General features: G+C 36.7%; 1 protein-coding gene across 1 annotated transcript in view; it reads right to left on the bottom strand.

Moving 5' to 3' along the window:
* Positions 1–24548, bottom strand: part of LOC136309276 (disintegrin and metalloproteinase domain-containing protein 5-like) — a 114709-nt gene that overhangs the window by 6371 nt on the left and 83790 nt on the right. The window contains exons 9-10 of the mRNA XM_066237504.1: positions 16268–16446; positions 14059–14109 (exon numbers count right to left, since the gene is read on the bottom strand). Coding sequence (XP_066093601.1) covers positions 14059–14109; positions 16268–16446 — 230 coding nt within the window. The remainder of the gene's footprint in view (positions 1–14058; positions 14110–16267; positions 16447–24548) is intronic.

The following is a 24548-nucleotide window of genomic DNA, read 5'->3' as shown; positions in this document are numbered from 1 at the left end:
CTTGTAAATATTTATGCACCAAATATAGGATAAAGCAAATATCAATGGCTATAAACGGAGAGATCTATAGCAATGCAGTCATACTGAGTGATTTTAACACCCCACTGACATCAATAGATCAACAAGGAAATGGCAACCTTAAATGACACACTAGATCAGCTGAATTTAATTGATATCTTCAGAGCACTTCACCCCGAAGCAGCAGAATGTACATTGTTTTCAAGTGCACATGGAACATTTTCTAGAATAGACTATAAGTTTAGGTTCTCAATAAATTTAAGAGGATTAATGATATAAAACTAGAAATCAATCACAAGAAAGAAAAAAAGGAAAATCACACAAAGACATGGAGGCTAAATAACATGTTACTAAAAAATCTCAAATGAGCAATCTAAGTTTACACTTAAAAGAACTTAGAAAAGAACAATAAACAAAGCCCAGTGAGAAGAGGAAAAGAAATAATAAAGATCAGAGCAGAAATAAATGGAATAGAGTCTAAAAAGCAACACAAAAGATCAATGAAACCAAGAAGTGATTCTTTGAAAAGATAAACAAGATTGACAAACATTTAATCAGACTCATCATGAAAATAGAGAGGACCTAAATAAAATCAGAGATGAAAGACAAGAAGTAACAACAAACATCAAAGGAGTACAAAGTATTGCAAGAAAATATTATGAACTATATGCCAACAAATTAGACAATCTAGACAAAATGCATATATTCCTGGGAACATAAAATCTTCAAAAAGAGGCCCTGGCCGGTTGGCTCAGCGGTAGAGCATCGGCCTGGCGTGCAGGAGTCCCAGGTTCGATTCCTGGCCAGGGCACACAGGAGAAGTGCCCATCTGCTTCTCCACCCCTTCCCCCCTCCTTCCTCTCTGTCTCTCTCTTACCCTTCCGCAGCCAAGGCTCCAATGGAGCAAAGATGGCCCGGGCACTGAGGACGGCTCTGTGGCCTCTGCCTCAGGTGCTAGAATGGCTCTGGATGCAACGGAGCGACGCCCCAGAGGGGCAGAGCATCGCCCCCTGGTAGGCATGCCGGGTGGATCCCGGCCAGGCGCATGTGGGAGTCTGTCTGACTGCCTCCCCATTTCCAGCTTCGGAAAAATGAAAAGAAAAAAAATCTTCAAAAAGATCAGGAAGAATCAGAGAATCTGAATAGATAGATTACAGTTAGTGAAACTGAAGCAGTAATGAAAAAACTCCCAACAGACAAAAGTCCTGAACTGGAAGCTTTATCAGGGAATTTACCAAACATTCGAAAAAGAACAGTTATTTTTCTCAAACTATTCCAAAAAATTCAAGAGGAGGAAAGACTCCCAAGCTCATTTTATGAGGTCAACATTATCCTAATCCCAAAACCAGATAAAGACACTACAAAAAAAGAAAAATTATAGGGCAATATTCCTGATAAACATAAATGCTAAAATCTTCAAAAACATATTAGCAAATCAAACCCAGCAATACATTAAAAATTTCATACATCATGATCAAATGGGATTTATCATCACTCTTATTCAATATAGTACTGGAAGTCCTAGCCACAGCAGTCAAACAAGAAGTAGAAAAAGGCATCTAAACTGGAAAAGAAAAAGTAAAACTGTCACTATTTGCAAATAACATGATACTGTATACAGAAAACCTTAAAAGATTCTATCAAAAACCATCAGAACTGATCAATGAATTTAGGAAAGTAGTATAATACAAAATAAATATCCAGAAATCAGTTGCAATTTTATATACCAGTAATGATATATAGAAAGAAAAACTAAAAAGAAAAACTAAAAAGACAATACCATTCACAATTGCTTCAAAAAGAAATACCTAGAACTAAGTTCAAATAAGGGGGTAAAAGACCTCTACTCAGAAATTTATAAGACACTGAAGAAGAAAACTGAAGAAGATACAAATTAGTGGATGCATATACTGTGTTCACGAATAGGAAAAATTAACATCCTTAAAATGTCCATATTATACAAAGCAATCTATAGAGTCAGTGCAATACCTATCAAGATACCAATGGTGAATTTCACAGAATTAGAATGAACATACGTATATGGAATGACAAAAGACACTAAACAGTCACAGCAATATTGACAAAGAACAAAAATTGGAGGAATCACACTACCTGATATCAAACTATGCTGCAAGGCCATAGAAAAAAAAACAGAGAGTACTGACATAAAAGCAGATACATACATCAATAGAACAAAACAGTGATCCCAGAAATCACACTACACTTATATGGTCAATTAATATTTGACAAAGAATTTAAGAACATAAAATGGGGTAAAAACAGTCTATTTAATAAACAGTGTTGGGAAAATGGAACAGATTTGTGCAAAAAGAAGAAAGACCACAGTTTTATACCATACACAAGAATATACTCAAAATGAATTAAATACTTCAATATTAGACTCAAAACCATAAAAATCCTGGAATGAAACATAGGCAGTAATATATTGAACAATTTCTTCTAGTGATATTTGATATATCTCTTTGGGCAAGAAAAACAAATGGAAAAAAATAAGTAAGACTATATCAAACTGAAACATTTTTGCACAGCAAAGAAAAACATCAACAAAATGAAAAGACAATCCACTGCATGGGAAAACATATTCACCAATACATCTGATAAGGAATTAATATCCAACATTTACAAAGAACTCATAAACTCAACACCAAAAAAAAAAAACCCACACACAAAAAAAACCCAACAATCCAATTAAAAATAGGCAAAAGGCCTGAATAGATGGCCCTGGCTGGATGGCTCGTGATATAGCATCCAGCATGTGGAAGTCCCGGGTTTGATTCCACGTCAGGGCACACAGGAGAAGTGCCCATCTGCTTCTCCACCCATTCCCCTCTCCTTCCTCTCTGTCTCTTCCCTTCCCGCAGCCAAGGCTCCATTGGAGCAAAGTTGGCCTAGGCACTGAGTACAGCTCCATGGCCTCTGCTTCAGGTGCTAGAATGGCCCCGGCTGCAATAGAGTAAGGCCTCAGATGGACAGAGCATCGCCCCCCATTGGGCATGCCCAGTGGATCCTGGTTGGGCGCATGCAGGAGTCTGACTGCCTCTCTGTTCTAACTTCAGAAAAATACAAAAAAAAAAAGACTTGAATAGACATTTTTCTGAAGAAAACATACATATGGCCAAAAGACATAAGAAAAGATGCTTAAAGTCACTAATCGTCAGAGAAATGCAAATTAAAACCACAATGAGATATAACCTCATAGTCCTCACAATGGCTATCATCAGTAAATCAACAAGCAACAAGTGTTGGCATGAGTGTGCAGAAAAGGAACTCTCGTGCACTGTTGGAAGGAATGCAGATTGGTATTGCACTGCGGAGAACAGTATGGAGTATCTCAAAAAATTAAAAGTGAAGTTGCCTTATGATTCAGCTTTTCTACTTCTGGGAATTTATCCAAAGAAATCCAAATACTAATCAAAACAATGCATACACCCATATGTTCTTTGCAGCATTATTTACAAAAGCCAAGATTTGGAAGCTGCCTAAGTGACAACCAGTAGATGAGTGGATAAAAAGCAGTGTTATATTTACACAATAGAATACTATATGACCATAAAAAAGGAAGAAATCTTACTTTTTGTGATAGCATGGATGGACCTGCAGAGCATTATGCTAAGTGAAATAAGCCAGAGAAAGACAAATACCATATGACTTCACTCACATGTGGAATGTAATGAACAAAATGAACTAACAGACCCAATAGAGACAGATTCATACATAAAAAGCAGGCTGATGGCTGTCATGGGTTGGGGCTGGGGGATGGGGAATGGGAGGACTGAGCAAAAAAGAACAAAAAAGAGAGAGAAAGAAAAAAACTAATGGACATGGACAACAATGTGGTGTTCCGAGGGTGGGGGGCTGGGCGGTGGAGCATGAAATAGAAGGGATAAACGGTGATAGACACAGACGACTTGGAGAGATGAGCACACGATAAAGCTGTACATAGATGTTGCAGAGTTGAGCACATGAAACCTGTACATTATGTTAACCAGTGTAACTCCAATAAATTCAATTAAAATTAAAAACATTCATATAATTTAATGGTTTAATAATGACTCACAAAACTTCAGAATTCTTAAATGTTTTATAGTGATAAGAACACACATTAGATCTACCGACTTAATAAATTTTAAGTGTACAATACATCAGTGTTGTCTATAGGTACAATGTTGTACAGCAGATCTCTACAGCCTAATCATCCTGCTAAAGTGAAACTTTATGCCCATTGATTAGTAACTTCCCACTTATCCCTCTTGCCTCAGTCCCTGAAAACCACCATTCTACTCTATAAATTTGACTGTTTTATCTCTCATATAAGAGGAATCATGTAATATTGATCTTTCTGTGACTGGCTTATTTTACCTAGTATAATTCATCGTCAAGATTCATCCATGTTGTTGCACATTGCTGATTTCCTTCTCTTTTTTAGGCTGAACAGTATTCCTTTCAGGCTCAAAATATGCTTCTATCACATTTCATTCATCCACTCATTTGTTGACGGACATTTAAGTTGTCCCCCCATTTTGGCTATTGTGAATAATGCTACAACCAACACAGGAGTGCCAATATCTCTTTGTGGTTCTGATTTCAATATCTTTGAAAGATACTCATAAGTGTGATTACTGGAGCATATGATATTTTTAATTTTTTGAGGAACTGCCATTTTGGTTTCTGTAACAGTTGCACCATTTTGTAATCCTGTCAACAGTATGCAATGGTTCCAATTTCTTTGCATTCTCACCAACACTTGTCTTTTTTTTCTAAATATAAAAGCAAAATTTTGAATAGTTTAATGATCAGCTCTTGTAAACTGACATAAACTGCCTCTAGTACACCCCTCCAAGGGAGCTGGTAAACAGATCTAGATTCGATGGCTCCTAAACTATATAAAACTTGATGAACTCTCTAAGGAAAAAGCACAACATGAGGTCCATGACTGAAAAGAAACTATGCAAGCAAGTGGCCTCGATGCTTTTGCTTCCTTAGCTTCATATGTCTACTCTTGATAACAGCTATCTCAACACAATATAGAGGGCGTATGACTTTCAAAGAAGAGAAGCAGTAATAAGAGAAGAATTGTATTCAGATCCTATCAGAGTAAATGCCACTGGGAGAGGTCACAGGCCAGTTGAAGGCTAGGAGTTGTAAGGGAAGGAGGAAGGTCAGACAGGTAGGGAGATTCAGGTCAACCTAAAGAGCAGGAGGGAAAAGGGACACTCTTTCCTTGGGTTACGAGGCTGCACCAGCAGACCCTCTTAGCTTCATGAGATGAGGATCCTAGGCTGCTCTTCCTGATTCAGAGCCTCTTTTGGATTCAAGCTGAGGTAGATAAGGGTGAAAGTTGTGACTGAAAATGCAATAGATACCAGACATAATTCAGGTGACACAGATGCAGATGATTTATTATTTTACAGTTGAAACATTTAAAACTTCAGTAGTGACAACAGAGGTGAGGAATAAATTAGGTTTTTTCCTTCTTGGTTTGGACCAGTTTCTGATGATTTATTTGGTGTTATCCTCCCTTCCAGCTGATGTTGATAGAGCCTTGCTGTAAGAGAACACAAAACAAAATACAACAAAAATAAACAAAAATGCCAGAGTTGCTTCTTTTTTTCTGAACTAACATACTTCTAACACAAGTAATTTTAAAAGGCATGGGTAATTGAAAGGAAATAGAAACTAAATTAAAAAAAAAAAAAACAATTATCTGTTACCTCAACTGCAAATACTCTTAATTTTATAGTGACTTTCTAAAATACTCTGTTTGTTCCTGTTTAGTAACTGTTTCGATCAACAATTAAAGTGAGGCCCTGGCCGGTTGGCTCAGCGGTAGAGCGTCGGCCTAGTGTGCGGAGGACCCGGGTTCGATTCCCAGCCAGGGCACATAGGAGAAGCGCCCATTTGCTTCTCCACCCCTCCGCCGCACCTTCCTCTCTGTCTCTCTCTTCCCCTCCCGCAGCCAAGGCTCCATTGGAGCAAAGATGGCCCGGGCGCTGGGGATGGCTCTGTGGCCTCTGCCCCAGGCGCTAGAGTGGCTCTGGTCGCAACATGGCGACACCCAGGAGGGTCGCAACATGGCGACGCCCAGGATGGGCAGAACATCGCCCCCTGGTGGGCAGAGCGTCGCCCCCTGGTGGGCGTGCCGGGTGGATCCCGGTCGGGCGCATGCGGGAGTCTGTCTGACTGTCTCTCCCTGTTTCCAGCTTCAGAAAAAAAAAAAAAAAAAAAAAACAATTAAAGTGTCCTGGCATTTCCATTCTAAGTACTCGTGTTTCCCCATGTATAAGAAGCACCTTAATTTGGGGGCCTGAAATTTGGGGGGAAAAAAGTATTACATAAAGTTACTGAACCCAAGTTTTATTCATCATAAAATTCATACAACTCCTCATCTCTGTCAAAATTCCCATCCATTAGTTTGTCCTCATTTGTGTCCAATGACAAATCACTATCTTCATATATTGCCTCGTTCTCAGTTCCATCTATAGCATTTGAAATGCCACATTTCTTAAATGATTTGACAATGATCTTAATCTTGATTTTATCCCAGGATCTTTTCACCTGGGTACAAACTTCTCCTAGAGTTGGTTTCTTCACTCTTCCTGCTGATATCAAATTGTCCCAGAAGACTTTATCCATTGGTCCCATTTGTCTTTCATAGCAGCTTTGAAGGGTTTGTTAATGCTAATATCAAGTGGTTGGAGCAGGGATGTCAAGCCTCCCACGTATGATGGCAAGTTTTGTTTTTTGCTTCTGCAGCAATCTTCTTTGTGTTTTTTGTTATGGGTGCCCTGAACTGATCAAGCACCAATAAGGTAGGTTTGCATAAGAGCCCACCTGGTCTCCTTCTCCGAACTTTCTCAAATCAGATCTTCATCCATCCTGATCCATCCAACCCTTGTCATGAACGTGGACAATTATTCTTCAAGGAATGTCTTCTTTTGGCATTGTCTTGTGCTTGAAAATCAGCATAGGAGGCAGCTTAGTTCCATCAGCACAACAAGCTAGAACAACTATATAATGGCTCTTTTCATGTCCACTTGTCTTCAGTTATAGTTTTCACCCCTTCTTATCAATAGTTCTGTTACTTGGGACATCAAATTGAAGGGGGACTTCGTCCATATTTGTAATCTGTCTCAACTCAAAATGATGTCTTCTGACATTGAATGACAAAATGATGAAATTCAAGGACCTTCTGCTCATAGCTTTCAGGCATCTTTTGGACAAATTTGGTGAGTATGTGCATGCTTAGTTCATTCTGCTTCATGAACCTAAAGCACCAATTGTGTCCTCCTTTGAAATCAGTAACTTCTTTTTCATCAGCAATTCCTCTTGCCTCATGCTGAACCATCTTTGTGGACATAGGAATTTCAATTGCCCTTTTCTCTTCAATCCATATAATTCCCTCTCTAAATCAGGTCATTTTGCCAACTTACCTCTCCTGGCCTTCTACCATGCCATTTTCAGTAGGATTTCTTCTTCTTGTAGCCAGTCTTGGATTGATTTCTCAGTTGGAGGAGGACCAAACTTATGTTCAGCAACATGATTTCTATTCACTTTTGCAAACTGGATCTACTTTGAACTTGAATTCAGCACTATATGAAAATCTTTTCTGAATCATTTCTGGGCAGAACATGGCAAAATGTTAACCTATCATAATATACTAGTAACAAGTGTGAAAAAATGAGCACAAAGACAACAAGAGCAAAAAAGTGAGAAATGCAAGTTAAAAAACTACAATGAACACAAAAACAAGCGTGAAAAAGTGGGAATTGACAGTTAAGAAAAACTACAACCACTGTATAAGACGCATCCAGTTTTTTGACCCAAAATTTTTAGAAAAAGTGCACATCTTATACATGGGGAAACATGGTATATGAAATTATTTTAATTTAGAAAAAAACTTTGTGATAACTCTAAGTACAATTGCATTTTACTGAGATGTACACACCAACATACATATACACATATGTGTGTACATCTGTACATTGAGATATATTAACAATGACCATTCTAAGTGCTAAAATTAATGACAATGATTATTTTAAATACCTATATTCTTTAAATGAATATTTATTAGTTGTTACTTGTGTACTAACAGCAGAATGATTCATACACTCAAATACACATATAATTAATTGAGTGAATTAAGAGAGGAGAGTCAAGGCACTATTTGGACATTCCAAGAACTCTGGATGGAAAAGATTTTAATGTATTTAAAATATAAAATCACCCTTCAGAATTACAGAAAATGAAACCAGTAAGCATCAAATGAAGTCAGAATGCTTGTTGTAAAGTTAAGTACAAAGCAAAATGACAAAATACTTTTTGGAATGAAGATAAATAATTCCAAAAAACAATTTATTAAGAGTATGCTAGATTTTAAATCCAAAATTACATAATAGAAAAATTAGGGTGAGAGGTAGAAGAAGGTGAACATATATAAGCATCCCCAGTATTAAAAGCAGTCTCAAAAATGCCTCTAGTTCCATGAGTATATTGTATACTTTCTATATCTATGTCAAAATCTTTCTAAAAATAGCTTATTATTAAATAACATAATAGAAAATAACAAAGAAAACTCAATAGAATAGTAAAAAAATAATAAAATTTAAGATATGCTATCTTGTCCCTGGCTGGGTACCTCAGTGCTAGAGCATCGGCCCAGCATGCAGGTATTCTGGATTCAATCTCCGGACAGGACACACATGAGAAGTGACCATCTGCTTCTCTCCCTCCCTCTCCCTCTTCTTTCTCTCTTTCCTTCCTGTAGCCAGTGGCTCGATTGGTTTGAGCATCAGCCTCAAGCAGTAAGGATAGCTCGGTTGATTCAAGCATTGGCCCCAGATGGGGGTTGCCAGGTGGATCCCAGTCAGGGTGCATGCAGGAGTCTGTCTCTCTATTTCCCCTCCTCTTACTTTACAAATAAAAAGATATGCTATCTCTCAGATAATACACCACTCACATGTCTAATTGACTAAAAATAAATAACTTATAAAGACAGAATTTGATACAAACAGATTGGTGGTGATTATTACAAATAGATAATTTGGTAATAACTGGCAAAAAACAATAAAGTTGTACATACTATATTTATGCTTTGATCAATCTCTCTTCTAGGCATTTATCACAGGCTATATAATTGGACAATTGTTCCAAAGCATGTATCCATTTAAAGATTTTTTTTTTTCAGCAAGAAAGACAGAGAGAGACAGACAGACAGACAGACAGGAAGAGAGATGAAAGCATCAATTCTTCATTATGGCTCCTTAGTTGTTCATTGATTGCTTTCTCCTATGTTCCTTTACTAGGGTGCTACAGCCAAGCCAGTGACCTCTTGCTCAAGCCAGCAACCTTCTGCTTCAAGTTAGTGACCATGGGATCATGTCTATTAACCTATGCTCAAGCCAGTGATCCCTCGTTCAAGCTGGTGAGTCAGCACTCGAGCTGGATGAGCCTGCACTCAAGCAGGCAACCTTGGGGTTTCAAACTTGGGTCTTCTGTATCCCAGACCCACACTCTTTCCACTGTACCACCACCTGGTCAGGCCATTTAAAGATGTTATTTACAGGAAGTTTGCAACATTAAAAAATTGGAAGTAGTCTAAATATTCATAATAATAGATTTTAAAAATAAATTATTTTTCATTTTCAAAATAAATATCATGTCACAAAAAATATGAGCCTAAATTTAAGATATGAAAAGTTGCCTATATAGTCTATAAGTTAAAAGAAAAAACGTATTTTATATTCTACTTAGAAAAACATTTAAGAAGATATGTGTATTGTTAATAAAAATCATCTTTGTGTATTAATTAGGAAAAAATATCCTTAATTCATATATCAACTTAGGTAACATAAATAGCTTAATAAATATTTGATAAAACATTTAAAACTCAGAAAAATACAGTTTGAAAATTAAATTATCTATATTTTAAATTATTGTTAGTTTAGTTCTGATAGCAAAGTTTACCTGAATATTCCTATTTTTCTTTCATATCACAAATTTTTCCTCAATTCTCTGTACTCCTGAAGCCAAAACATTTTGACTGTTTATTTAAAATTAATGGAAACCTACATATTATATAGATTTTTCGTGTTGGAAAAGAAGAGGATTAACTTTACTTAGTATAATATCCATAGGAAGTTAGAAGGTAAAAAAGGGAGAGAAGACAGCTTCAAGTTGAATGGAAAAGGGAAGAAAAATATTTTCAATAATTAAGTTAAAAATTCATGGGAAATTACCTTTGTCATAAGTCTAGATAATAATTAATTATAAAGTAAATATAAATTTAAATATGATAGGTATGGCAGTTTTAAAAATGAAAATGTAAGTTGCAAATTTGATTGAAACCTAGTAGTTTCAGAGGATGCTAAACTGCTGAAGTGTAATAAAAAATACACTGGAATAATATATACTCCCACATGCAACATGTTCGAGAGTCCTACTTGCTTTTACTCTTACCAACACTTGATGTCAGTTCTTTTCATTTAATCCACCCCTATAAAAGTGTAGAGACCTCTATTTTTATTTTTATTTCTCTTTTTCTGATGCATAATGATTTTGAGCAAATTTTCATGTTTTGAGCCCCTTCAGTATCATCTTTTGTGAAGTATTTCTTCAAATATTTTGACTACTAGGTTCTCCCACCTTTTTTTAAATTGATTTATAGGGATTCTAAATGCATATATTTTGAACATGAGTCCTTTCATTGGAAATACGTATTACAAAAATCTTTCTTCACACTGTGACTTCCCTTTTTCCTTTTATAAGGAAGTCTTTTGGGAAGTGAAACTTCTTCCACTTTTGAAATTTTGAATGTTTTGTGGTTAAATATACTTAAATTTGATCTCCTTTTTTAACAAAATTTTTAAGTGTACAAAACATTATTGTTAACAATAGGGACAATGTTGTACAGCAGATCTCTAGAACTTATACATCTTGCATTAATTGAGACTTTATCCTCATTGACTCAACACTACTTCTTCCCCTTTTTCCATTCTGAGGCACCTTCATTCTACTATCTGTTTCCATGGGTTTTACTATTTTAGATTCCTCATATAAGTGGAATAATGCAGTTACTTGCCCTTCTATAACTGTTTTATTTCACTTAATATAATGTCCTCTAAGTTCATCTATGTTGTCACATATGCAAGATTTTCTTTTTGTATGGTTGAACAACATCACATTGTATGTATACATCCCATTTTCTTTATTCATTCATCCATTGATGGACACTTAGTCTGTATCCCCATCTTGGTTATTGTAAACAGTGCTACAATAAACATGGAGCTCCTAATATTGCTTTGAGATCCTGGTTTCAAGTATTTTAGAAAAAATATCCAGAAGTGGAATTATTGGATCATATAGTAGTTCTATTTTTAATTTTTTGTAGAATCTTCAAGAGTTTTGCATAGTGGAATACATTAAATTGCATCGCCACCAACTCTGTACAATGCTTCCAATTTCTCCACATCCTTGCCAGCACTTGTTGATTTGTTTTTTCAATGATAGCCATTCTAAAAGTAGTCATTATGGTTATGATTTGCATTTCCCTGATGATTAATTATGCTGATCATATTTTCCTATATCTGCTGGCCATCAGTATGGCTTTTTGGATAAGAGCCTAGTCAAGTCTTTAACCCATTTGTAAATCAGGTTATCAATGTTTTTGTTTGTTTGTTTTTGTTTTGAGTATTGACAGTGGGAGTTTTATATATATTGGCAGTTAACCTTTTACTTGATATATATTTTATAAATATTTTCTTCAATTCTATAGGTTGTCTTTCACCTGTTGGATGTTTCTCTTGCTGTGCAGAAGCTTTTTAGTTTGATACAGTCCCAGGTGTCTATTTTTGTGCTTTTGTTACCTGTATTTTTGTGTCAATCCAAAAATTTATTCTCAAAACTAATGTCATAAAGTTTTTCCCTATATTTTCTTCTATGACTTTTACTGAGTTAGGAGCACATATAAGCTTTTAATCCATGTTTTGTCTAACTTCATTCTTCTGTTTGTGGGTATTCTGTTTTCCCAACACCATTTGTTAAAGAGGCTATCCTTTCCCCATTGTGTGTTCTTGGCACCCTTCCCTTTTCTTCTATTTCTTTCCCTTCCCTTCCTTTCCCTTCCCTTCATTTCCCTTCCTTCCTTTTTCCTTACCTTCTCTTCCTTCCTTCCTTTCTTCCATCCTTCCTCTTTTAATTTATTGGTTTTTAGAGCAAGAGGAAGGGAGAGAGACAAAGAGAGAGAGAGAGAGAGAAACATTGATCCGTTGGTCTATCTGTTCATGCATCACCAATTGGTTCTTATTATGTGCCCCAACCAGGTATCAAATCCACATCCTTGGAATGTCAGGGTGGTGCTCCAACCAACTGAGCAACCCAGCCAAAGCCCTTGGCTCCATTTTCAAAAACCCATTGATCATATATGTGTGGAATGATTTCTGTGCTGTCTATTCTATCTTGTTGATTTTTATTGTTTTTATACCAGTATCATGTTGTATTGATGTATTTCATCTATAAACTTCAATTTATTGATTTTAAGTTGTTGCTAGTACCCTCTTTTCTGCTAATGTCTAAAAGATAAAAATTGTGCAATTTTACTACCTGATATTGACCATTTATAGCTTTTCTCTTTTTGTTTTGAACTAGTAGGTAATTTTTTATCACTTATTCTTTTCAAATAGTAAGTTTGGGGTTCTGATTATTTTTTGTTATTTTTCTGTTTATTTTCCTTTTAATTTATTTCTGCTCTTTCCTTAATTATTTCTTTCTATCCATAGTCTTTGAGAGCATTGAGTTATATTTTTATCTCTTTGACAGAAAGTATAATGGAAAAAGTACATTTGATTGTTCAGTTCTATAATATGCATTTCACTGTGATTAAAAAGATTCAAGTATACACTTGCCTAGAAAACAGAGATGTTCCTAAATTTTTGTAGAACCTAAAACTCTCTGCCTTGACCACAAGATTAGGATGGTATTTTCCACACTTAATAGTGCTATTAAAATTTAAAAATTCCTCAGTTCAAGCATGTATGTAAACATTTGTTACATAAATATCAATGTGCAACTTTGTAATGCAAGGATGAAGACAGAACTTGAAAAATGATCTTGGATGCTATTAAAATATTTTCTCTCTCTCTCTCTCTCTCTCTTTTAAGTGAGAGGAAGGGAGATACAGAGACAGACTCCTGCATGGGCCCCAAATAGGATCTACCCAATAATGCCTATCTGGGGCTGATGCTCGAATAAACTGAGCTATCCTCAGCACCTGAGGCTGATGTTCAGACTGACTGAGCCATTGACTGTGGAAGAGGAAGAGGGAAAGAAGGGCAAGAGGAAGGGAGAGAGAAGAAGATGTTCACTTTCTATATGTGTCCTGCCTGGGGATTGAACCTAGGACATCTGCACACCAGGCCGACGTTCTATCCACCGAGCAAATTGGCCAGGAAAAAATATTCTTTTTATATTCTACCACCATTTGCTAAGGAAAATTTTATTATACTGATAATAAAAAGGAAATATCTAATTTTATAAAGTGATGTGTTTGATTATTCAAGTCTTATCTCTCAATTTACTTTCCTACATGAATTAATACAGTAAAACCAATAAAATCTCTAAGTCTCTATCTTATTAACAATAATTTTTTCTGAGATAATACTATAACGATAAACACATATGGTGTCCCTTATATCAGTTCTCCTTTTACATGGCAGTAACATGTCATTAGGATATAAGTGCTTCTTACATTCAATACACACACACAAAATCCCATAATATATGTTCTCATAGATTTTAGCAAAGGTGAACAAAAGCCACTCCTTTAGTGTAGGTCAGGGAAGAGAGGGTGAGATATCATGAAGCAAAGTTTTATTGTTAAGAATTATAAAGTAACTTACATTGAGAACCATAAAGAATATTGTGAACACATGTTTTGGTTTCAAATTAACAATTCTCAAGTGCTCCCAAACAATAATCAAAACATACAATACAAAATGATTAATCATATTGTTCTACACTCACCTTTCACTTAGGGATAGCTTGCTGTAACTGCTGTTTTCTTCTGACACAGATCTATAAAATTAAAATTATTTTAAAGTGGAAAAATTTTAAAATCTTCATTAAATGCCTATTTGAATAAAGGATATTTTCAAAGAAACACAGTGATTCATTAAATGCAATATTTTCCTTTAACAAAATAACATAATACAAACAAAACAGATGCAGACTCAATATTAGAACAAATGCCATCACCACCTTGCTTTGTTGACTAACTTGTCTCATTCTCATTTTCCATTTACTCCAGGGTTTCTGTTATAAGGCCACATTCTTACAGACAGGCCCCTTTATTCTATGTTATTTCTAACTCCTCAGGTCAAATTCAGCCAAAACCATTAAGTAGTAGTCAAAACTTTCAGTTAAATTTTCTAGTATTTGTACATATTTCTCTCCTTTCTCCCAGAACACATATGTATGTTCCACTTATCAATTTTTGGAAGGTAAAACTAGCGGCAAATACTTCTGTGGGAAACATAGTAAATTGTTAATAAGGGCCTTAATAATGATGTTTAAATAATTGTGTAACTCACACAGGTAGCAAAGATGTACAGCAGAAGCATGCTAGGCCCATAAATATATATTTGTGTAACTGATTAAATATAACATGGTGATTTCACATATTAATTTGGTGTACCTAAGTGTACAATGGATTGGAAAGCTATTATCTCCCACTGTATAGAGTCATGGAGAATAAATTTAAGATTACAAAGATTAAATCACTTGTTCAAGATATAATTTTTACATGCAATATTTTAGAAGTTGAAATTGGGTTTTCTAAGGATACATGTAATTCTGTCCCCATAACCTGATAATATGAACTACATATGTAATTTCTAGTTAAGAAATAACTTTACAAATCAGTAATATCAATATTCAGGGAGATAAATATTATGAAGGCAGGTTCATGGTTATTATCTCTATTTGAAGAGGTGCTCTAATAAAGTTGTTTACCACTGGTCTGAGACTGTGTATCTAAAACATCTATTTTTTGAAAGTTCTCCCAAAATGCAATGCCACCTTATACTCATAAAGTTTGTGAACAATATAACTAGTGAGATAGAGTCAATGGACAAAAAGACTGAATAAACTGCAGTATTCAAGGCATTCATATGTCCTGGTAAAGTGCTTCTGGTGTCAAATTGAGTAAAACTAGAAAAACATGGAAGACATCAAACCAATTTGAAATTTATTCCTAGGCTTCTCCTCATATCACCTTATCTATAGTCTTAGATTATTGATGATGAAACCTGAATACCTTTTTTCTTGACTTAGTTATTAAAAGTTGTATATATATATATATACCTCTCACTTTCAGTTTCACTTCTGTAGCATAGATATTTTATTTTATCCTGCTTTATTACAATAGCAGCAATAATCATGATGATTAGCACAGGTAAAGAAATGTAGAAAATGAGTTGAAATTTGTGTTTTGGAAAAGCAGGTTTTTGGTCCACTGAAGCTCTACCTAGAATAGAAAATATCCATTTCAAATTATGTCAGAGATTTTATTAACCAAATGAAAAGGTAGAGAAGCTATCATCACCAACACTATTCCCAAACAATAAATATTTCATTCATCTACATTATGCATATAATAAAATAAAATAAACCCAAATGTACAAAATAAGCTGTTATTAGTGATGATTTAATATAAATATATTCTACCTTCCACCATATGGTGATTTCTTTTATTGAAGGCAAATGTCCTTTCATGAAGCACATGTTTAATACTTGCAAACATTTCTCTAATTCTTTTCTGATACAGTTTTTCTAAAGTTTAAACATGTATATCCCAGAGATTATTCGGATTACACCTACATGTGAGAATTAAACCTGAGAAATGTGGCATTTAATTTCTATCACTACAATTTTTTTCTAAAAATTAAAAATTAGTAGTCACTCAATAACTTAGCTATTTAACTAAGATGTTTTGTCAAATATGTAACAACAGGAAATTAAAATGGCTCTAGGATTATTTTATAGAATGCATGGCTAACCCTGGCATTAACTCATGTTTGACTACCTAGTACTGATATCTACATTTTTCTCATCAGTTCTTGCTCATTATCAACTGAGAATGTGGCTCCTCAGTTTCCACCTCTTTGTGTAGACCAGCCACCTTTCTGGATTTATACTGTGTCAATATTGCTTTCTCCACTGAGTGCTGGCTTGCCTCCTCCCACTGGCTTTGGAGTAGCGTTCTGTCCCTGCTTTGCCAGCTGGAACAATGAAGGAGCGGACAGGCAGAGAAGCCACTCTCCAGCCACACTTACCAACGATCATTGAGTCTCTGTATCCTCCTATTATAACTGCCCCGGAGCTTCTCCTTTCCTTCCCCATAAGATTTTTCAGCTGAGTTCAACGTAGGGAGTTCAACACATTATGTCTGTCAGCTTTGTGCGTGTGATTGGAGCTCCCAGTATTATCAAGATAAGGATTGCATTATACTTGTCATCAGAAAGACACTGCATCAGATGAAGAGATTAGCCTCTCTGGCAATATAGATTGATTCTCAGCTACTTGTATAACTTTTGGGTGGTCAATGATACTACATGAGTTATTTGAAAAGAATATAATATATTCCCAGGTGGCCTCAGAAGCATGAGCAGGATTTCCAGGAACTAGAAAAATTGGTCTTCTTTCCCTTATACTGTCTAGTTTTAACAAGAACTACTACTAATAAACAGCCAGGAAAGAATATTTTCTACTAACTTTCCTTTCAGTTTGGTGTTCTTCATTTAATTAATTACCCTGGGTCTCCATATTCCATTGGTTAAAACTAGTCCTCAATAATCTGCCTCAAGGTTTCTATTTCATTCCAAAGATGTTTTGGGGGATCATCCAGGTATTTAATTATTCATGGCTTTTCACCTCCTCCCTTTTATTAGCCCAAAGTGTTTTAACATTTATGACTCAAGGGTTTAATTGTCAAATCAGACTCCCCAAAACATAGATCATACCCACACTGAACATTATAGTGAAACATCAGGTATAGAGAAAAAGGATTTTTTGCCAGAGTAGTCTGAATTATCTACCAAATGTTTCCCTTGATTTTTTTCCCTCAACAGTCAAATTGACTTCAGATGAAAAGATATAAGAGTTTTGAGTAAAGTGGAGACAATATTGCTAATAAAAGAAGCTATCTCAGTTTTATACCATTAAAAACAGAGCTTACATAATTACCTAGTTTCTTGAATTATTCTACTATCAATCAATAAATTCCAAATCTATTGTACTGTCAATCAATAAATTCCAGGTCTATTATACTATAAATCAATAATTTTCAGGTCTTTCAGAATGATCTGTGTATACACATAAGTACATCCTGCCAACAACACTTTATAGAGGACTCCTGGTATATTTCTTCCAACAAATACTATTAATGTGTGTAGTGTTTAATTTTATGTATCATCTTGACTGGACCATGTGTGTGCCCAGATAACTTCTGTGAGGATGTTATGGAAAGACATTACACTTACACTGATAGACTGAGTAAAGCAGACTGCCTTCTCTAATATGAGTAGGCCTCATCCAGTCAGCTATAGGTCTTAAAAACAACAACAAACAATGCTGATTTCTTGAGAACAAGAGCAGGTTCTTTCTTCTTGAGAATAAGAGTTCAGTTCTGCCTAAACTAAGACATTGGCTTTCCCTGGGTCTCAAGCCTGCCAGCCTTTGGACTGAAAAAGTATACCATCATTAATCTTAAAGCTCCAAGCATGCCAACTTGCCCTGCAGATCTTGGGCCTTGTCAGCCTCCATAATCACATGAGCCTAATATATATATATATATATATATATATATATATACACACACACACACACACACACACACACACACACACACACACACACATACACATTGGCACACAGGCACAGACACACAAACATACTCTTGGTCCAGTTCCCTTGAAGAATCCTAATACAGATTTTTATACTGAAAATAAAGGTGCTGCTATAACAATTACTTAAAAATGTAAAAATGGCTTTGGAACTGGGTAAGAGTAGAGGCTGGAGGAATTCTGAGGCCCATTTTAGAAAATCCTAAATTATTGTGAAGGTAAAATTACAAAAATAAGTAATTTCAAATAAGTATCTATTTTTCCTATATTTATGACAAAATAATATATGTATATAATCTAATGTTACATTTTAATTTACCATGTTTTTATTTTGGTCTGATACACACGAAATATAGCTTTGTGTTAGTTCTTTAAAAAGTTGGTCATCTTAGTTATGACTAATCCCTAGCATCTAAGCTACAGATAGGTCTGCCCAGGAGTTTCATTATTTATTTGGCCCAAAAGGAAAGGGAGTAAGGGTGGACAGCCCTCTACTGCTCCCAGGTTATTTTAGGTGGGCTTCCATACATTCTGGAACAGGGAGTATCACCCAGTTGTTCCTAAGTCTCATCCAGACCTGCTTGATCTCAAAATAATGCTCAGGAAACTTGGAGTGGGGGAAGGGGAGTTCTAAAGAGGAAATGTCAAAAGATAGAATTGGAACTCCTATAATCCAGAAGAAAAGAATAAAAGATTTCCTGAAATATTCTAGTGGCATTAATACAACAATGAGTACTAACACCATTTTAAACTAGGAATATCTGAGACAAACCGAAATGAGCAATCAATCTAAATTAACTAGTCAAATTACAGACACTGGAATTTCTACTTATAAAAGTGCCTAATATTGGGTATACTTTATTTTAGTAAACAATGTCAATGTTGATATAGGAAGATGAGTACAAATATATGCTATTTTTTAATTTTACAAATAAAATTAAACTGTATTTTGACTTCGGTTGTTAATCTAGCTTGTAACCTATTTTATTCTCTTTAATATTATGTTTCATTACTAAAACTTTAAAGACACTAACTTTTTTTTACGATGTGCCCATCATCGATACTTCCAAATTCTCCTTTTGTTTCCACGCAATGAGGAGGGGCATACCCTTTATGACAATGACAATGGTCAAAATTGTTGCAAAACTGAAATAATCAGAAAATAAAACAATTTTTTATGTACAAAGATGGCATTCAATAGAGTCCAATGAATATTCTATACTTATTCAACAGATAATTTATTTCAGATAGGTCATCTATTCCAGAGAATTTATCTTAAGTAGAAAAATTAAACAAATTTTCACAAATTTTTTCTTGAAATTATTGATATCTTGAAAAATACATCTAGCTTCTGTGCCAAATTTATTTTTAAAAAATTCTTTCAACTCTCCCCACAGCCAAACCCACATATTGGCAATTGCCAGTAACATGCCATTAATCATCATTTGCTTGTGCTAGCTTCACAGAACAACCCAGATTCTAAATAAACAAACAAGACAAGCAATAAAATTCTAATTACCTTTAGTTATCAGATTCTGCCTGCTCTCTACAAAAATAAGATGATTTTGTTTATATGGTGAAAAATGTGCTTTTAGCACACTCATGCCACATATTTGCCAAACATTTTATTCATCCAGAATTATGTTAAATGTTTCTACTTTAACTCTTCTAATAAAATGTTTGGCAAGATTTTTTAAGAAAAGTAATTTTCAAGCTATCAAGTATAGAATGTTAAATGATAAAAAATAATATAAAAATTATTTTAAAAAGAATCATACAAATTATTTTGTAAATCTCTCAACTGTTTATTTAAATTTCAAAGCATGTTGCTTAAAATAAAAATTTTAATTACTTACTCCATTGCCTGTGCAAGTAACAAATGGGTTGCATGTCATGTGACTTGTCATGTATTTAATCTCCTTACAGAGAAATTTGACACAAAGCTAAAACAAAGCCAGAAGAAGTGAAAAAATAAGCATCAAACAATCACATTGTGTATGCATTGATAATTCATAAGAAAAATTGAAAAAAAATTTAGAGTTTATATTACCAAGGATTGACATTTAAAAATTAAATAATTGTGAATAGATTGAGATAAATGAGAAATAAGTCATGTGTCTTCAGATTATAAAAATGCAATGATATGTAAGAAGGTGAAAGTTTTATTTTCTTCCTGTCTAGCACCAGAAGTCCTATTAGAAAGATAAAATTTCTGGAAAAAAATAAAATGATTAGTTCCTTGAGTTTAGCGAGGAGTATTTAAAAAACTCTTTGTCTGGGGTCCATCTGAGACCATTATATCAAAATCACTAGGGCAGAGCCCAGGCACATACAATGAACAGTCAGATTTCAGTACTATTTGGTGGATGGTTGAGATCCTGAAATCTAATGTATGAGGATACCACCGCAACCACATCAGAAATACAACTGAACTACAGAACAACCATTATTCAGAAATGCCTGAAATCTAGCTAAATAGAAGTCCAACAATTAGGAATTTATAAAAGAAACCACACTGAGACTGGTAGGAGGGGTAGAGATACAGAATAGGCTGGTCCCATACCCATGTATGATGGATAAAAATGGGAGGAATATCTCACCTGTGGAAGTTCCCTCAAAGAAGTGAAGGGTCCCAGCCCCAAACCCAGCCTCCTAGCCCAGAGAAGAAAAGTCTCCATAGCTTCTGGCTGTAAAAACCAGGAGAAAATGTGGCTAAGTGAGACAGAGGGCTCCTGGGGTCCCAGGCAGTTCCCCTTAAAAGGCCTGTACAGACGTACTCACTCTCTCTGAGCTCCAGCACTGGGAAAACAGATTAAAAGGAACCAGGGTTATATAATTCAGAACTTAATTTTCTGGCATCAGGGCAAGAGCTGAGGGGGAAGAGGACAGCTTACTACCATATTAAAGAGCTGGCAGAGGCATTGCTCCTTTTCTAAGACCTCTGTATAGACACACAGAGCTCACAGGTGGATGCCAAATCTGAGACTCCATCAATCTGGCTCACACTGGTCACCCGGTCCCGGTCATTCCCTGAGACTTCATCCCACACAACTCTGGGCCTACACAAGCTATTTCCAGTGGCTTTTCAATACAAATGGCCTCTCTTGCCTCATGTTTCAGTCTTTCCTAAACCCTCTCAAACAAGCAGCACCTGGCCCCTGAGTACCCTATACCTCTTGCTAAGTGGCCCCAGGTGGGCACTAGTGGCAGCCAGCCTTGCTTCACAGCTTGGCCTCCTCTTGACACCTCCAAGAGCAGCACAAGTAGCAGCTACCAGTACAGTGCTCTGTGCTCATGCCTGGTGGCCTCAGGCAGGGCACAGATAGTGGCTGACCTTGCACCTCCTGGGAGGCCCCCAGAGCCAGTACACCTAGAGAACAGGTTCAGACCAAACTGTATTATAACCTTACCACTTTCACCAGAGATATACTCGAGGAGCAGACTTGGTGAGCACCGAAGCCCTGCTGAAGAAAGTCCTACTCCATAGGATCAGGTCCTGCACAGCATCTCTTCCACTGTACTCTTAGCCGGTTCTCACTGCCAATCAGCCTGGGGGGGGGGATCAATCCCTCCAAATGACACCAACAGCAGTCAAGGGTCAAGTACAACAGGACAACACACACAGCCCACACAGTGGTGCATCTGTAATGTCCAGCTCAGCTGACTAAACAAACTGCATGCCTGAACCCTACAGGACACCTACTATACAAGGTTACTCTACCAAGTCCAAGAGGGGTAACAGCTATCCCTATACATAGAAACAAAAATAGAAAAGGAGTCAAAATACAGTGACAAAGAAACAGGTCCTAAATGAAAGAACAGAAGAAATCTCTAGACAAAGAAGTGAATGAAATGGAGACAAGCGAACGACCATATACAGAGTTCAACACAGTGGTTATAAAGATACTCAATAAACTTAGTGAGAACATCAAGGAACTGAATAAGAACTTTGACAGCATAAAAATAATCCAGTTACATCATGGGATTGGCAGAAAGAGAAACTAGAGGCAAGAAGTTGTAAACTTGTTTGAAAAAATAAAATATCTCAAGACATCAGAGGAACGGTGGCATGAAAGATCTTGATCTCTCCCTTTAAAACTTCAACAATTTGAGACACTGGCTGGTGTCTCGGTGGATAGAGTGTCAGTCCAGCATATGGACATCCCTGGTTCAATTCTGGTCAGGGCATATAAGAAAAGCAACCATCTATTTCTCTCCCCCTTCCTTTCACCCTTCTCTCACTATTCCTCTCCTGCATCCAGTGGCTCAATTGATTAGAGCATTGGCCTGGGCACTGAGGATAGCTTGGTTGGTCTCAGCATTGGTCTCAGGTGCTAAAAATAACTCGGTACTAGAGCATCAGCCTCAGACAATGGTTGCCAGGTAAATCCGGTCAGGGTGCATGCAGCAGTCTATATCACTATCTCCCCTCCTCTCGAAAGAAAGAAAGAAAGAAAGAAAGAAAGAAAGAAAGAAAGAAAGAAGACAATTTGAACAGCTATAACTCACTGAAGGAACCCCAGCTTGCCATACACGCATGCCTGAGAGGTCCATGCACTGAAGCCAGTAGAGATGGGTATGGGGAAGCAGATGTAGGGGGGGAAAGGGATCCAAGGATGCAGCCCTGCAGCTGAGGGTTCACAGGGCCCAGAGAGGGGAGAAACTCACTGTGTCTAGGTTTTCTTCTCCTTGGAAGAGTGGAGAGATTTTGTGGGAACTCCAACAGGAGAGAACAATGGGAGCAGTAGTTCAGTGCAAGGACCTATGCAGGGAATGCAGAGCCAGGACAATGTCGCAGTTGTTCTGCATTTGGCCCACAGTAGCCACTCCCTGCAGAGATGCTAAGCCCCACAGTCCTTCAGACTTCAAGTACTTGCCTCCCTTAGCCCTTGTTTTCAGGGTACAGAGTAGCAGCCTCATAACCAATAACTGTCAACTTGACAGTACAGAACAAGTGACACCCTGAGCAAGTGGGTGTTCTGTGTCTGGTCCCCTGTTGAGGTACAAAGGAGGCTGGAAGGAAATAAAGGCAGCTGGATTCCTCAAGTTACCCCACCCCCCAACAACAGGGCTACACTGACTGAAGCTACCAGCACAGTGGTGGGGGTCAGCATGGGTATTTCACAGAACTAAAACTTGTAAATTAGCATCACCTACTGGAAAATAATAGAAAGACCCTTGGTTGTAATCTGCTAGAAAAGAGCCACTCATACAGATGCCTAGAGAGAGAAGGAATCCATCAAATATCATAAATAACCAAAGGAGCAGTGCAGTTGAGAAAGAAATAAAAAATCTCAAGAAAACAAAGACTAAAATTTGAGATATAAATAACAGAGACTTCAAGATTACAGTTCTGTAAATACTCAAGAACATGCAAGAAAACACAGACAGGCAATTTAATGCACTCAGAAAACAAATTAATGAACAAAACAGTACTTTACAAAACAGATTAAAACTTAAAAACAAACAAATTCTAAAAATTAATTCAATGTAAGAGATCAAGAATGAACTAGCAAGCATATAAAATAGAACTGACTGTATAAAGAAGAGAATTTGTATTATCAAATATAAAACTCTAGAAATGATGCAGAGGAAAGAATAGAGACACGTGAGGGATTCCAAGATGGTGACAGAGTAGGCGGACTTTCCAACTGCAACCTCCAAGGACCAAACTGGACTACAATTTAATTTAAGAATAATCATCTTGAACAACCAACTTTGAACTAAATGATGAGGAGTTTATAACCAAGGATCACAGAAGAAGCCATACCAAGACTGGTAGGAAGGGCAGAGATGTGGAAAAGGCTGCCCTGCTCCCAGGAGTGAGCGCTGGCTGAGAGTCCGGAGAGACTCTCACTGAGAGTAGGGTTCACCCTGAGAGGCCCAGAGCCCCAGCCTAGAGCCTCAGAGCCCAAAAGAGGTGGCCACACAGCACTTGGTGGTGAAAAGAGCCAGGTTTCTGTCTGCGAGAAAGAGACTGAGCTTTTTGAGAAGCAGACACCATCATAAAGTGTCCACGCAGAAAATCTCATTCACAGCCACTTACCCAGGGCTCTGTATGAGAGAGAGCTGAGAGGACTAAGAGTTGCATGAGGAGAGTGTAAAGTTGGAGGCTGTTGGGCAGATAAAATATATTATGCTCACTTTGTTAAAGATTGTGCTGCCCACGTGGAGGCCATTGCCCAGGTGATATTAATGTGTGTCTCTGTGGGCTGTGGGCAGGCAGAATCCTTGTAGCCTGGGGCTTGGTTTTGGGATTAAGCCTTCCCCACCCTTTTTGATGTGGGGTGGTACAATCCCATCATGCCCCAGATAAGTGACTTTGTATTAGAGACTTCCCTATTTTGTATATTGGATTAAAGTTTTGGATTTCTACACTATAAAATGGGGGCAGAACAGGAGCTTGCTCTCTTGGTTCCTGGGATTAGCGTTAGAGAGCAGAGCAGAGAAAGGCCACGTGGAGGAGGCCAGGAGAAGCAGCCAAGATGGCGGAGTGTTGAGTGAAAGGCCAGTTTGTGCAGAGTTTGTGCAGGGAGAAGGAAGGAGATGGGGAACAGAGGTGAATAAGTCTGGTGAGCTAGGAACCTTTGATTCTAGGAAACTCGGATAAAT

Source organism: Saccopteryx bilineata, chromosome 6, assembly GCF_036850765.1.
Source record: "Saccopteryx bilineata isolate mSacBil1 chromosome 6, mSacBil1_pri_phased_curated, whole genome shotgun sequence".
Taxonomy (NCBI): domain Eukaryota; kingdom Metazoa; phylum Chordata; class Mammalia; order Chiroptera; family Emballonuridae; genus Saccopteryx; species Saccopteryx bilineata.
This window is presented reverse-complemented; position numbering and strand designations above follow the sequence as displayed.